The sequence below is a fragment of the Lampris incognitus genome, chromosome 4 (assembly GCF_029633865.1).
Source record: "Lampris incognitus isolate fLamInc1 chromosome 4, fLamInc1.hap2, whole genome shotgun sequence".
NCBI classification, from domain to species: domain Eukaryota; kingdom Metazoa; phylum Chordata; class Actinopteri; order Lampriformes; family Lampridae; genus Lampris; species Lampris incognitus.
The window spans coordinates 61,882,595-61,899,199 of record NC_079214.1 but is presented as its reverse complement, the minus strand read 5'-3'; the positions used below and the strand labels follow the sequence as shown (position 1 = coordinate 61,899,199).

Here is a 16,605-nt window from a genome sequence, read left to right as displayed (position 1 = left end):
TCGAACCCAGGACCTTGTTGCTGTGAGGCAACAGTGATAACCACTGGGCCACCGTGCTGCCATAAATATCATATACACAAACCAGTGCACTTACCAGTTGATACATTCTCACATCCTTGTTGTGAAATTTTTTTGTTTGTTCTTTTTTATGAGTTTTTTTTTTAATGAAGACAATGAGAGGGAGGGGATGTTGGATGATGTGAGGACAGTGAATCAGGAAGTGTGGTGGATTAGCAAGGAGGAAGTGAGGGCAGCTGTGAAGAGGATTAAGAGTGGAAAGGCGGTTGGTTCAGATGACATACCTGTGGAGGCATGGAGATGTTTAGGAGGGATGGCAGTGGTGTTTTTAACCAGATTGTTTAACACAATCTTGGAAAGTGAGAGGATGCCTGAGGAGTGGAGAAGAAGCATACTGGTACCGGTTTTCAAGAACAAGGGCGATGTGCAGAACTGTAGCAACTACAGAGGTATAAAGTTGATCAGCCACAGCATGAAGATATGGGAAAGAGTAATAGAAGCTAGGTTAAGAGGAGAGGTGATGATCAGCGAGCAGCAGTATAGTTTCATGCCATGAAAGAGCACCACAGATGTGATGTTTGCTTTGAGAATGTTGATGGAGAAGTATAGAGAAGGAGAGAAGGAGGTACATGTGTCTTTGTGGATTTAGAGAAAGCATATGACAGGGTGCCGAGAGAGGAGGTGTGGTATTGTATGAGGAAGTCGGGAGTGGCAGAGAATTATGTAAAAGTGGTGCAGGTTATGTATGAGGGCAGTGTGGCAGCGGTGAGGTGTACGGTTGGAATGACAGATGGGTTCAAGGTGGAGGTGGGATTACATCAAGGATCGACTCTGAGCCCTTTCTTGTTTGCAATGGTGATGGACAGGTTGACGGACAAGATCAGGCAGGAGTCTCCGTGGACTATGATGTTTGCGGATGACATTGTGATCTATAGCGAGAGTAGGGTGCAGGTTGAGGAGAACCTGGAGAGGTGGAGGTATGGACTGGAGAGAAGAGGAATGAAAGTCAGTAGGAGCTAGACGCAATACCTATGCATGAATGAGAAGGAGGACAGCAGAATGGTGAGGATGCAAGGAGTAGAGGTGACGAAGGTGGATGAGTTTAAATACTTGGGGTCAACTGTTCAAAGTAACGGGGAGTACAGAAGAGAGGTGAAGAAGAGAGTGCAGGCAGGGTGGAGTGGGTGGAGAAGAGTGTCAGGAGTGATTTGTGACAGAAGGGTACCAGCAAGAGTTAAAGGGAAGGTTTACAAGATGGTTGTGAGACCAGCTATGTTATATGGTGTGGAGACAGTGGCACTGATGAAAAGACAGGAGGCGGAGCTGGAGGTGGCAGAGTTGAAGATGCTAAGATTTTCATTGGGAGTGATGAAGAAGGGCAGGATTAGGAACGAGTATATTAGAGGGACCGCTCAAGTTGGATGGTTTGGAGACAAAGCAAGAGAGGCAAGATTGAGGTGGTTTGGACATGTGTGGAGGAGAGATGCTGGGTATACTGGGAGAAGGATGCTGAATATGGAGCTGCCAGGGAAGAGCAAAAGAGGAAGGCCCAAGAGGAGGTTTATGGATGTGGTGAGAGAGGACATGCAGGTGGCTGGTGTGAAAGAGGAAGATGCAGAGGACAGGAAGAGATGGAAACAGATGATCCGCTGAAAAGACGTTAGTTTTATGAGTTAATTATAAAATAAAATGTACTTGAGCCACTTGGGACCTCCAAATTCTGCTCCATAAATTTGTGATTTTCTCCCTTATGTTTATATTCTTTCATCGCTGTTTTGAAACTGGTCATTATTACACATGCACTGTAAAAATAAATAACAATAAAGCTCGTGAACTAAGTATGCCTAGAGGACACATCCTTTTCAAGGGGTGTTTGTTCTCTTCTCTTCCATCTTCACTTTTTTCAAAGGACCCATTTTTGCATGCATGTGACAGGACCAAATGCATTTGGTGCATTAAAAAGTAAGAAAGTAAAATAACTATTGAAATAATTTCAGCTTCTTCTATGATGGTGTCATGCTTTACAGAGGCCTTCAAAAGTCCACCAGCAACACGAGAAACCACGGCCAGCTCTCACGGCATGACTCAGGTCGGTGCTGCTTGCTAAGACAAGTTTCGTAGTCCTCGTCTTCCGCGAGCTTGGTGGATGCAGTGGTTGAGCGTTCTACCTTGTACACCACCACTGGGCCGAAAATGTGCTGCTATCTATTTTTTAAGAGATACTTATGAATGATTGATATCTTCTTCTTCTTCTTCTTTTTTTTTTTTGCTCTTGATGTTACATAATGGCACCCTACCCATAAGATCTGGAGCAGAGGACCAACAGGACATTGAGGGCAGACAAGAGGAAAGATCAAAACTGACTGACGTGATGCTAATCTGAGGCCACAAAGATGCCCCCTGCTGGCCAAAGAGCCAATCCCAAAAGAACCACCCCGCTACTGTTATGCCAAAAGTTTTAAGGTAATGGATAATTCTGTATTTTTTTTTTTTTAACAACCTAGGTCTTCATTTTGCTGTTTTTGCCATCGTGTGCACCATTTTGGACAATGGGCCACCACTGGACACAGCTTTACAATGGTGTCTTACCGGGCAACTGAACATGAGCGTCAGACGTGTTTAAGCGAGTGCAATTTAACCCAACTATCTAAACCATGTATTTGGATGGCAAAACGACAGTGCAAGTTAAAAGGTATTCCCCGATATGTCCAATATTATCAATGGTCAACTACCCTGCTGAGATGCTACCTGGTTCAACTTGCAGGAATGCAAAACTGATACCATAGGTAGTAGTAACCGGAGATTAACTACCCGGCCAGCACAATGGAGGAGTCACGGACAGCGGCCAATTATGTATACAGTCAAACTGAGGCACTAGAGGGTTTTATTGCTGTTGTTTTTTAAAGGACAGGTCTCAAACTTGTGTTCAGATGCCCAATAACTTTACAGTGGTGTCCATTTGTAAAACTGAGTCCAGGGGTGGGCCCTCGTCCAAAATCTCCAAAATGAAGCCAGTGAGTAATAGGATGATGAGGCTCATAACTGATGTGCATGACAGCAAACACCATGAAAATAAGACCCAGGTTGAAAAAAAAGAAAAAGTGGGATCATCCTTTCAGAAATATTAATATTAATATAAGAAAGATTGAATATAAGAAAGATTGAAATAGAAATACTTCCAATAGTAGTTGAACGCCAACAGAACTCACACAGGCCTCATTTGGTACTAAAACCCTGAATCGGTTTGTGTCTTTTGTCAGCGCGTTTACGACATGGAGCGTTAATACACCACGTCAGACCCACATGCTGTTAACCCAGCATGCCGCAACCGGCAGCCGAAACTCCGCCTGCCTTCCCTTGAGGTGCAGCATTTCATCTCCTCCATCAAGTTCAGCTTCGGTTCTCCTTTTACTCCCTGGACCTTTTTGGCAATTTGTGGAGGTCTACCGTTCTGCTCCTGCTGCATTTTAAATTCTCCTGTCCATTTGAGTCTTCGCTTCTCTTCTCGGTTTTTTTTTTTGTTTTTTTTTGCAGCTTTCATTTTATTTTGGTTATAAAATCCCGTTATTTCACGTCAGCCGAACTAATTACGTAGCATCCCTGTATAATTTTCATTTTATCTAACGTTGTTGGCGTCCTCATTTGAGTGCTTCTACTTTCCCCGTGCCGATAAAAAGCGTCATAAAGGAAGTAGAGCACATTAACGGTACGAACCAACACCGCCGTAAAATAAAGATGAGCTTTCTAATGTCGGACACCTCGCGTCCTGGCCTGGGCAGCCTTTTCAGTCAACATTTTACACTTTGGCACCAAGTCGTTATTTTGCAGACGGAGCAGATTTCTTGACGGTGACGAGTGACCGTATCATCCTCTGCACTGTGTGGTAGCGTCCCGTCTTCAGAGACAGACATCTTGGCGTCTCGTGCAATATGACCCAATGCAATCTGACAGGACAGGTTGCTCTGAAAGCTTCAAGACGAGTCCGGGACTCAGATAGAGATGCATGCTGGCTGCAGACAGCTTCAGTAGATGGGTCAAACCAGAAGCCCTGTAAAAGCTTCCCCTGTCTGCTAAAGCAAAGTGAGGGAGGGAGAGAGAGAGAGAGAGAGAGAGAGAGAGAGAGAGAGAGAGAGAGAGAGTGTGTGTGTGTGTGTGTGTGTGTTCGGGCTGAATACTGAGTATGCAAACTCCAGTGTTATAAGGCAGTCTGAGGTTTACAGTCATTTCCATCCAACTTATGAATAGTTTTTTTTTTTTTTTGAAAGTTTTCCTCCTTTTTCTCCCCAGTTGTACCCGGCAAAATCGCCCCGCTCTTCCGAGCCATCCCGGTCGCTGCTCCACCCCCTCTGCCGATCCGGGGAGGGCTGCAGACCACCACGTCTCCTCCGATACATGTGGAGTCGCCAGCCGCTTCTTCTCACCTGACAGTGAGGAGTTTCACCAGGGGGACGTAGCGCGTGGGAGGATCACGCTGTTCTCCCCAACCCCCCCCCCCCCCCACGAACAGGCGCCCTGACCGACCAGAGGAGGCGCTAGTGCAGCGACCAGGACACATGCCCACATCTGGCTTCCCACCCGCAGACACGGCCAATTGTGTCTGTTGGGATGCCCGACTGAGCCGGCGGTAACACGGGGATTCGAACTGGTGATCCCCGTGTCATTAGGCAACAGAATAGACTGCCACGCCCCCCGGACACCCCATGTATAAGTTTTAAGTGAATAATTAAATGCCGCAAAATAAATAACGCTGATTAAAAGGTGTGATTCCTCCTGATCTATGCACGCCTGCATGTTGCATGTCATACGTCCACCAATAGTTTTAATATAGACTGGATGGTGCACAGCGTCTCGGTGGGTGAAAGGAGCAACCATCTAATTGCTGAATAGCAAGCTGGAAGAGGACAGAGAGATGCCTTGGACACTGATACCCCCCCGCCCCCCCCAGTCCATTATTCTAGTGAAAAGGGGGTATTTTCTACAGAGAAAACTGTTTTAACTTTGTTTATTTTTGAAGGATTTTTTTTTTGTGCAAAATTCCAGCATTTAAACACAGGATATTGGGGAAATTGTGGAGTGATGAAAACATTTATAGTGTTGGGAAAATTACATTTTTAAATCTCAACACCCACTGATGGAAAGAAAGCCTCATACCTTTTTGTGGCGGGCATGGAACGTGGAGTCCATGTTAACGCACCATACACATTTTTTGGACTTTTATTTCTAATAGCAATCATATGACATGTCATCCTATGACAGGACGCGGAAGCGGGACATGCTAAGAGTAGAACAGAATATAACTTTTTTTATTTGTCATTGTACAAGTACAACGACATTTGAAAGTGCAGTTCTTATCAGTGCAAAGATCCGTATAAAAAGAATTAAAAACATAAAACACACACGCGTTCATTTCTGCATTCTGCTGGACACCAACATATTGCACAAAAAGTCAGGAATCAAGACTTAGCAGCATTTAGTGCGGTCATGGCTCGGGGTAGAAGCTGTTCTTTAGTCTGTTGGTCCGAGCTCTTATTGTCCTGTAACGTCTTCCCAAGGGCAGCAGTTCAAACAGATGGTGTCCTGGGTGGGATGGGTCCTTGAGGATGCCATGGGCTTTTTTGAGGCAGCGGGACCTGTACAGGTCTTCCAGGGAAGGGAGTGGGCATTCGATACTCTTCTGGGCGGTGGTGATGACCCTCTGGAGCGCTTTCCTCTCTGCTACTGTGCAGCCGGCAAACCAGACACAGATGCAGGAGGTCAATGTGCTCTCTATGGAGCAGTGGTAGAAGGACACAAGCAGTGGGGTGGTAAGGTGGTTCTTCCTGAGGATCCTCAGGGAGTACAGTCTCTGCTGTGCCTTCTTAACCAGCGTTGTGGTGTTAACATTCCAGGTCAGGCCCTCCTCTATGTGTATACCCAGAAACCGGAAGTCCAAGACACTCTCTCCACCCAGTCCCCGCCGATGGAAAGGGGACGATTGTCCGTTTTGTTCCTCCTGTAGTCTATAATCAGCTACTTTGCCTTGGAGGTGTTGAGGATCAGGTTATTTTCCCTGCACCACACAGACAGCCACTCCACCTCGTCCCGGTATGCAGACTCATCCCTCCCAGAGATGAGCCCCACCACCGTAGTGTCGTCTGCAAACTTGACGATGGTGTTGCTGGAGTGAGCGGGGGTGCAGTCGTGTGTGTACAGGGTGTAGAGTAGGGGGCTCAGCACACAGCCTTGTGGGTAGCCGGTGCTGAGGCTGAGGAGATGTGGGGGCCTACTCTGACCCTCTGTGAGCGCTCAGACAGGAAGTCCTTAATCCAGAGGTAGATGGAATAAGCAAGGCCCAGTTCTGTCAGTTCGGTCACCAGTCTGTGGGGGAGAATGGTGTTGAATGCAGAGCTTAAGTCCACAAAGAGCAGCCTGGCGTAGCGCCCCTAATGCTCTAGGTGGGTCAGGGCGGTGTGGAGAGATGTGGCTATAGCATCCTCTGTGGACCTATTTGCTTGTAGGCAAACTGGTGTGTGTCGAAAGTGGGTGGGAGGCTTGAGATGATGTGACTCCGAACCAGTTTCTCAAAGCACTTCATTATGACGGGTGTGAGTACCACAGGTCGGTAGTCGTTCAGGCTGCTGACAAGAGGACTTTTTTGGCAGTGGGACTATGGTGGATGACTTCAGACAGGGTGGGATGGTGGACTGGGATAGGGAGTGGTTGAAGATCTTAGTGAAGACCCCCGCCAGTTGGTCCGCACATTCCTTCAGCACCCGTCCAGGGATGCCATCGGGACCCGCAGCCTTCCTCGGGTTCACCGCCCTCAGTGTGCGCCTCACCTCATGCTCCTCCACCATGAGGATGAGGCTGCTGTAGGCTGGGGGATGGAACGTGGCTGCCTCCGGTGGCTTCTCCTCGAAGCGGGCAAAGAAGATGTTAAGCTCCTCTGCCAGTGAGGCATCACCGTCAGCAGCTGTGAGGTTGCTGGATTGGTAGCTGGTGATGTGCTGAACCCCCTGCCACACCTTCCTTGTGTCATGGCTGTTGAAGTGGTCCTCAATTTTATTTTTGTAAGCTGCCTTGGCCTCTCTGATGCCTCTTTTCAGGTTGGCCCTGGCAACACTGTATTGTGCCCCATCACCAGACCTGAGAGCAGTGTTCCTGTCCCTCAGCAGGCTCTGGACCTCTTTTGTCACCCAGGGCTTATGGTTGGGATAAACCCAGATTTGCTTGTCCACGGTGACAGTGTCCATGCAGTTCTTGATATAGCACAGGACAGTTGTGGTATACTCCTTCAGGTCCTGCTGTTCAAAAATACCCCAGTTAGTTCTTTCAAAGCGGTCCGGCAGCTGATGAGAGGCACCTTCAGGCCATGTTTTAACAGTCTTAGTTGCGGTAAAAGCACTTTTCCTGAGGGGGGTGTATGATGGGATTAGGGGCAGGGACACATGGTCAGACTGGCCCAGGTGTGGTAGTGGTTTAGCCCTGTAGCCCTGTTTGATGTTGGAGTAGACCTTGCCCAGTGTATTTGCTCCCCTATTAGCGCACTTAATGTGCTGATGGAATTTAGGGAGCATTGCTTTTAAATCAGCATGGTTAAAGTCCCCCGCTATGATGTGAACAGCCTCAGGATACAAGCTCTGGTTGTTGCTAATGATGTTATGTAAATGTGCAGGAGCCGAGCTAGCATTAGCATCTGGGGGAATATACACAGCAGTTATCATGACCACAGTAAACTCCCGGGGAAGATATATGGGCCTGCATTTAACGGTCACATACTCCAGATCTGGGGAGCAGTAGCTGTCTACAGTCTTTGTGTTGGTTACACCAGTTGTTGTTCACATAGACGCATAGCCCCCCTCCTTTGGTCTTACCGGAGTTTCTGGTCCAGTCCTGACGGTGTACTGTGCAGCCTGCTAGCTCAATAGCTGTATCCGGTATGAATGAATGAAGCCAGGTCTCTGTAATAACAGGCTGCAACTGTCCTTGATGGTCTTGTCCATTGCAACCTGTAACTTCAGTTCGTCCATCTTATTTGCGAGGAATCTAGTGTCGGTTAGGAAAATACGAGGGCACGGTGGCCTAGTGGCCACCTCCTTAGCCTCACCAACATACCGGCTCTACAGCCTCGCTTTTGCCTCCTGTCCCTTCGTCGCCTCTGCCCCCCACCAGTGGGGATGGTAAACCACGGAGAACCCGGACTCCTGGCTATATCCGCCTGTATGTCGTGGGAGCGGGGAGAAACTCTGCAGTAACAGACTGCTCATTCTGTAGTCCTATCTTTAGGAGATCGATTCGGCTGTAGATGTTGTTTGCCCAGCAGAGTGTCATCAAGACGAGCAACAAAACATACAAAGACAGCCATAAAAAGCATCGAAAAGGCAAGCACTGAGCCACTGCGTCTATGCGCGCCGCCATCTTGGTTCTACCTAACTGCTAGCCCATGCAGACTGGCAGTTCCGACAGTCATCCTGGCTGGTGTTTGTTCTCTTGGACAGTGAGTTTTTTCATTGCTTAGTTTGGATATATGTGTCCTAGTTTGCATATATGTGTTCTAGTTTGGATATATGTGTTCTAGTTTGGATATATGTGTTCTAGTTTGGATATATGTGTTCTAGTTTGGATATATGTGTTCTAGTTTGGATATGTGTGTTCTAGTTTGGATATGTGTGTTCTAGTTTCAAAATATGTGTTCTTAGTTTGGATATATGTGTTCTAGTTTGGATATGTGTGTTCTAGTTTGGATATATGTGTTCTTAGTTTGAATATATGTGTTCTAGTTTGGATATATGTGTTCTAGTTTGGATATGTGTGTTCTAGTTTGGATATATGTGTTCTTAGTTTGAATATATGTGTTCTAGTTTGGATATATGTGTTCTAGTTTGGATATGTGTGTTCTAGTTTGGATATGTGTGTTCTAGTTTGGATATATGTGTTCTAGTTTGGATATGTGTGTTCTAGTTTGGATATGTGTGTTCTAGTTTCAAAATATGTGTTCTTAGTTTGGATATATGTGTTCTAGTTTGGATATGTGTGTTCTAGTTTGGATATATGTGTTCTTAGTTTGAATATATGTGTTCTAGTTTGGATATATGTGTTCTAGTTTGGATATGTGTGTTCTAGTTTGGATATGTGTGTTCTAGTTTGGATATGTGTTCTTAGTTTGGATATGTGTGTTCTAGTTTGGATATATGTGTTCTTAGTTTGAATATATGTGTTCTAGTTTGGATATATGTGTTCTAGTTTGGATATATGTGTTCTTAGTTTGAATATGAATATACGTGTTATAGTTTGGATATATGTGTTCTAGTTTGGATACAGTGGTGCTTGAAAGTTTGTGAACCCTTTAGAATTTTCTATTTTTCCGCATAAATATGACCTAAAACATCATCAGATTTTCACACAAGTCCCAAAAGTAGATAAAGAGAACCCAATTAAACAAATGAGACAAAAATATTATACTTGGTCGTTTATTTATTGAGGAAAACGATCCAATATTACATATCTGTGAGTGGTAAAAGTATGTGAACCTCTAAGATTAGCAGTTAATTTGAAGGTGAAATTAGAGTCAGGTGTTTTCAATCAATGGGATGACAATCAGGTGTGAGTGGGTGCCCTATTTTATTTAAAGAACAGAGATCTGTCAAAGTCTGATCTTCACAGCACATTTGTGGAAGTGTACCATGGCAAGAACAAAGGAGATTTCTGAGGAACTCAGAAAAAGCATTGTTGATGCTCATCAGGCTGGAAAAGGCTACAAAACCATCTCTAAAAAGTTTGGACTTCACCAATCCACAGTCAGACAGATTGTGTACAAATGGAGGAAATTCAAGACCATTGTTGCCCTCCTCAGGAGTGGTCGACCATCAAAGATCACTCCAAGAGCAAGGCGTGTAATAGTCGGCCAGGTCACAAAGAAACCCAGGGTAACTTCTAAGCAACTAAAAGGCCTCTCTCACATTGGCTAATGTTAATGTTCATGAGTCCATCATGAGGAGAACACTGAACAACAATGGTGTGTATGGCAGGGTTTCAAGGAGAAAGCCACTGCTCTCCAAATAGAACATTGCTGCCCATCTGCAGTTTGCTAAAGATCACATGGACAAGCCAGAAGGCTATTGGAAAAATGTTTTGTGGATGGATGAGACCAAAATAGAACTTTCTGGTCTAAATGAGAAGCGTTATGTTTGGAGAGAGGAAAACACTGCATTCCAGCATAAGAACCTTAACCCATCTGTAAAACATGGTGGTGGTAGTATCATGGTTTGTGCCTGTTTTGCTGCATCTGGGCCAGGATGGTTTGCCCTCATTGATGGAACAATGAATTCTGAATTATACCAGCAAATTCATAAGGAAAATGTCAGGACATCTGTCTGTGAACTGAATCTCAAGAGAATGTGGGTCATGCAGCAAGACAACGACCTTAAGCACACAAGTTGTTCTAACAAAGAATGGTTAAAGAAGAATAAAGTTAATGTTTTGGAATGGCCAAGTCAAAGTCCTGACCTTAATCCAATCAAAATGTTGTGGAAGGACCTGAAGCAAGCAGTTCATGTGAGGAAACCCACCAACATCCCAGAGTCCAAGCTGTTCTGTACGGAGGAATGGACTAAAATTCCTCCAAGCCAATGTGCAGAACTGATTAACAGTTACCAGAAACGTTAAGTTGCAGTTATTGTTGCACAAGGGGGGGTTGTCACACCAGATACTGAAAGCAAAGGTTCACATACTTTTGCCACTCACAGATATGTAATAGTGGATCATTTTCCTCAATAAATAAATGACCAAGTCTAATATTTTTGTCTCATTTGTTTAATTGGGTTCTCTTTCTCTACTTTTGGGACTTGTGTGAAAATCTGATGATGTTTTAGGTCATATGTATGCAGAAATATAGAAAATTCTAGAGGGTTCACAAACTTTCAAGCACCACTGTATATGTGTTTAGTTTGGATATATGTGTTCTAGTTTGGATAGATGTGTTCTTGTAGTTTTTGGATATGTGTTTTTGTCTTTGTGTTGAACTACTGTGGGCTGGGGGGAACGTTATTAATAAACTGTTCCTGATTATATCATATATTATATTTATTTTATTATATCATAATATATATAAATGCAGAAAAACCCAATTAAGATTTGAAAAACTGACAGCTGACTAAATTCACAGCTTGTGTGAACATTTCAAATAAGAGGGAGGAAGACAGAGTGTATATGTGTCATGCTTGTTTATGTATAACTGCGTTTCACCCCGTCTACACTTATCACACCGCTACATTGAACACGTTTCCATCCCATTTTTTATGCAAATTTTGTTGTTTCGCATAAAAATGCTTGATGTAAACAAAAATATCGAATAGCTTTGCATAAACGTTTACATGAAGGTCAATGAACTATTTATTCAATATAAAGAAATGCAGTACATTGTGACGAAATTTGTTTTGCCAAACAAAAAATGGAACAATGAACAGCTGGTCCGTCTGTCTTTTGAGTGTTGAGGTCTGGACATATGACGTTGGACTCGTAGGCCAACGCTCAGGGTTTAGTCTAAACAGATCTGATGGAAACCTTAATTCACATGAATTATTTTGTCACATTGAACTATTTTCTTGAAATTGACTCAAAAGTTGCAGGGAAACACAACTGACGATTGCACCCTCAGGGACTTACCCATGGGACCAGGACCAGAGCTGGATCCATTCGGCAGCACCAGCTCGACGTTGCCCTGCAGGCCTCCTGCAGAGGGAGCAGACGGAGGAACAGGATGAGGATACGAGGAGGGAGGCCTGCTATTTAACAGATCTAGTTTTATCTTCTCTTTGTTGTTATATAACCCCCGTCTCTCACTTCATTTGGTCTTTGCTTTACATCCTGATTAAAGCTGAAATCTGTGATTTCGCTGATCTGTTTGCTCCCTCTGACTGCGAGGACTACAAACCAGGCGCAGCAGGACTACAAACCAGGTGCGCAGCAGGACTACAAACCTGGCGCAGCAGGACTACAAACCTGGTGCAGCAGGACTACAAACCAGGTATAGCAGCCATTGTGGCTGGCGTGCCATCAGCTCAGCAGTAAACAGGTCCCACCCTTGTAAAAATGGATCCTGGGACCAAAGCCAACACACACATTCTGATGTATTACAAATTGCATCACACGATATGGGAACACTGTTGTACAGTCACACTGATGTCCACGGTCACGCTTGCATCAAGTTTCAGTCTTTTTTCCTGTCAGAAACAAACACGCACTTGTTTACCACTGCACCAGTGTTCGTCCTATCCGGTCAAAACATTTCTACAGCGGTATACAGAGACTAGAGTCTCCAACCATGGTAAAGATGACTGAATTATACCAGCTCATCGAACCTGACTCCATCACCCAGATGGAAAAACAGAGACTAGAGTCTCCAACCATGGTAAAGATGACTGAATTACACCAGATCATCGAACCTGACTCCATCACCCAGATGGAAAAACAGAGACTAGAGCCTCCAACCATGGTAAAGATGACTGAATTATACCAGATCATCGAACCTGACTCCATCACCCAGATGGAAAAAACAGAGACTAGAGTCTCCAACCATGGTAAAGATGACTGAATTACACCAGATCATCGAACCTGACTCCATCACCCAGATGGAAAAAACAGAGACTAGAGCCTCCAACCATGGTAAAGATGACTGAATTATACCAGATCATCGAACCTGACTCCATCACCCAGATGGAAAAAACAGAGACTAGAGCCTCCAACCATGGTAAAGATGACTGAATTACACCAGATCATCGAACCTGACTCCATCACCCAGATGGAAAAACAGAGACTAGAGCCTCCAACCATGGTAAAGATGACTGAATTACACCAGATCATCGAACCTGACTCCATCACCCAGATGGAAAAACAGAGACTAGAGCCTCCAACCATGGTAAAGATGACTGAATTACACCAGATCATCGAACCTGACTCCATCACCCAGATGGAAAAAATAACCATTCATTAGTGGAGAAAAATCCCTGATTTCAACTTTTCATAAATGTAAAAAAAAAAATTAACATTTTCAGGAATGAGGAAAAGGAGGCTTTTTTTAAAAAAAAAATGATATCCATGTCTATTTCAAAATTTCAAAAGGCTTTTTTTTTTTTTACACATTTCAACAGCCTAACGGTCATTACAATTCACCCAATCTCAGGGACCATGACAACTTCACATTCAAATAAATGATATAGATTTGTTCTATGGTAGTAGTGTGAAGGAAGAATGAGAACGTTAACTAGGTATGCGGTGAATTGCACACACACACACACACACACACACACACACACACACACACACACACACACACAGACACACACAGACTGACCTGTGTTTCCTGTGCTCGGGGGGCGGTGGGGCGAGGCCATGCTCCTGTGGAGGTGCACGTGTGGCGAGGACAGGATACCACTTTCAGCAAGAGCTGCCGTGGCTGCAGCCAAAGCCTGGGAGGTCCCTCCACCTACACCATGACTGTAGGTGAAGCTGTTGGGATTGACCCCTGGTGGGGCCACATTCATGAAGTTCTGCTGGGGGACACCTGTTGACTGGTTGCAGGGAGTGTGTGTGTGTGTGTGTGTGTATGTTTATTTGTGTAGTGGGGGTGTTGGGTGAGGGAATGGTGAATCGGGTGAAGAGAGACAATGGACAGTTGGACATGAGCTTGGTTGAAAGTGGAATGTCATACAACGCCATACTACAGATCCCTTTGTACCATAACGGTTTAACCAGATCCATTATCCAAACCGCCTATCCTGCTCTCAGGGTTATGGGGATGCTGGAGCCTATCCCAGCAGTCATTGGGCGGCAGATGGGGAGACACCCTGGACAGGCTGTCAGGACATCGCAGGACCAACACACACACCTAGGGACAATTTAGTACGGCCGATTCACCTGACCTACAGGTCTTTGGACTGTGGGAGGAAACCGGAGCCCCCGGAGGAAACCCACACAGACACGGGGAGAACATGCACACTCCACAGACAGGACGACCCGGGACGACCCCCCAAGGTTGGACTACCCCGGGGCTCGAACCCAGGACCTTCTTGCTGCGAGGCGACCGCGCTAACCACTGCGCCACCGTGTGCCGCCCTAACCAGTGATGACAAGACAAAAAAGAGGAGGTCTGGTGATCATTTCTCATTAGGAAAGAACATAGCCTTTTATAAATCTGTTGTCGTTGTGGTTGTGTTTGTTGTCAGCAGTAGCAGTGTAGTACTCTTCCAAGCAACGTTTAGAAGTGGTTCAAGGAGGCGAATATACAGTCACGCAGTACGGTTGAAGTGTCGCCAGGTTATTTCTTGGATTTCGGGAACGTCTTTCGCATCAGCTGTTGCACTTTAAGGTGTAGCAACTGTTGGAGCCAATTTGCTGGTTTAGCGCCACATTTCATATTTCATTTAATTTGCTTGCATTTCTCTGTTGTTACGCAATATGTATCATTCTGTGCATTACGCCTCTGTATGAAACTGGGTTCTTGGTGGCAGTTCCCTTTATTGCCCAGTAGGTGGCTCTACCTGTCAGAGCGGAAATGCATTACCTGTCTATATATTGTGTATGGTCCTGATGACATTCAGGCGTGTTTGTTACCGGCGAGGGCAAACAAGTTTTTGCCCGTCACCTCATGCCGTTTGTTGTGCACTCGACAAGGCGGTGCCGTTTGCTTTAGATCCGTCACGCAATTGTGCGTCGGATATTTCTGTGGTGTAAATAAATACACTTGTGGAGTATTATTGCAACGGACCTTGTGGAAATTCAATCATAGATCTGACAAGTGGCCTACTTCAACACGGACGCGTCAGTTAGTGAGTCCTAGCCGGTTTCAGCCTCCTCGTTTATTGCTTTTTGTCCCAAGTAATTCAAGCCGTTACAGCAACGACACACAAGCGTTCATTTAAAAGCCGTAGCTCAAAAGATTATCGTGGAACAAGAGGAGCTATCCTCGCAGATGAGGTGAAGGGACATTATCACATCTGCGTGTGCCATACGGCGTTCCCTACGGAGCACGAAACAAGGCTTCCGGGGAACGGATCCCAACGGGGACCGTGTCGTTCTCCCGTAGCCATCACATTATGCCGCCGAAATTAACCTAATGATGCTGATGCAAAAAAGATGCCTGGTGCCGCTCTTATCACTTGGGAAAGAGCATCCATCCATTAGCCAAGCCGCTTATCCTGCTCTCGGGGTGGCGGGGATGCTGGAGCCTATCCCGGCAGCCATTGGGCGGCAGGCGGGGAGACACCCTGGACAGGCCGCCAGGCCATCACAGGGCCCACACAGACAGAAATACTCTTCTGCGCTTCAATTCCAAAATTTTGTCTTTATCCGCCGCCATTTTCTCGTGACCATTGGCACGCACCATTGGCCAATCAAGAATTGAGCAGGTGAGTCATGTGATGCGTGGCTGTCAGACTTTTCACTCACAAGGGAAGAACAGAGCCTTATTATAAATCTCTTATAATAATAATAATAATAATTAAGGTATCACTGTCCCGAGCAACATTAAAAAGTGTTGTACGATTAAAGGAACCGAGTATACATCTATACTGAATACTTAAGTAAAGGATGAAGCTTACAAGTTTATGATTCCTCATCATATTGTCAAACTCCTCGTTGATCTTCTTATATTTCTCCTCCGTGTGGGGCGTGAGGACGTAGGTGGCGTCCGGGTCAGGGCTGTCCCCTCCTCTGTGCTCCTTCTTGTTCAAAGCCTGCGGGGGAAGAGTCGAGACAAGCCAATTTTATTTGTATAGCCCAGTATCACAAATCCCAAAGTCGCCTCAGGGGGGTTTACAGCAACACACATCCTGTCCTCCAGAGCACCAGCTTTGACATTTGACACCTAGCATGAGGTCTGCGTGGACAAGTCTCTTTGTGTGAAGTGTTTAATAGAGACACTGAACTTCAATCCATCCATCCATCATCCAAGTCGCTTATCCTGCTCTCAGGGTCACGGGGATGCTGGAGCCTATCCCAGCAGTCATTGGGCGGCAGGCGGGGAGACACCCTGGACAGGCCGCCAGACCATCACAGGGCCCACACACACACACACACACTCATACCTAGGGACATTTAGTATGGCTGAGTCACCTGACCTACATGTCTTTGGACTGTGGGGGGAAACCGGAGCCCCCGCAGGAAACCCACGCAGACACGGGGAGAACATGCAAACTCCACACAGAGGACGACCCGGGACGACCCCCAAGGTTGGACTACCCCGGGGCTCGAACCCAGGGCCTTCTTGCCGCCCTGATCTTAAACCCAGTTCCTTGAAATGACTGGATCAAACTGTGTGAAAAACAGAGCCGTCCTCTGCAGACTTCTCTGATCTGAACAACTGCTGGCAACCTTGCGAGGTGGAGACAATACTCCAAAAATGGCAAGCTGTTTCTTAAAGGGCCTCTTTTTCTCCAAAACAACAGCGATCCAAATCACGTCAGGTGGAAGTTATTTTGGGGTGGGCATGAGAGCATGAAGACATACTATACTCTCATATATCATGTTTGGGAACATTACGAGTCTCTACGAGAAACAGGCTGACAGCTAAGCACGCATGCGGCGCTCGTCCGTCTCGAGAGTCATCGGATG

The 16,605-nt window shown here is 45.7% G+C and overlaps 1 protein-coding gene across 1 annotated transcript in view; it reads right to left on the bottom strand.

Moving 5' to 3' along the window:
• The window catches only part of LOC130111265 (myocyte-specific enhancer factor 2A-like), a 116,918-nt gene that overhangs the window by 18,901 nt on the left and 81,412 nt on the right, over window positions 1-16,605 (bottom strand). Inside the window, exons 4-6 of the mRNA XM_056278392.1 lie at window positions 15,594-15,728; window positions 13,349-13,565; window positions 11,662-11,727 (exon numbers count right to left, since the gene is read on the bottom strand). Coding sequence (XP_056134367.1) covers window positions 11,662-11,727; window positions 13,349-13,565; window positions 15,594-15,728 — 418 coding nt within the window. The remainder of the gene's footprint in view (window positions 1-11,661; window positions 11,728-13,348; window positions 13,566-15,593; window positions 15,729-16,605) is intronic.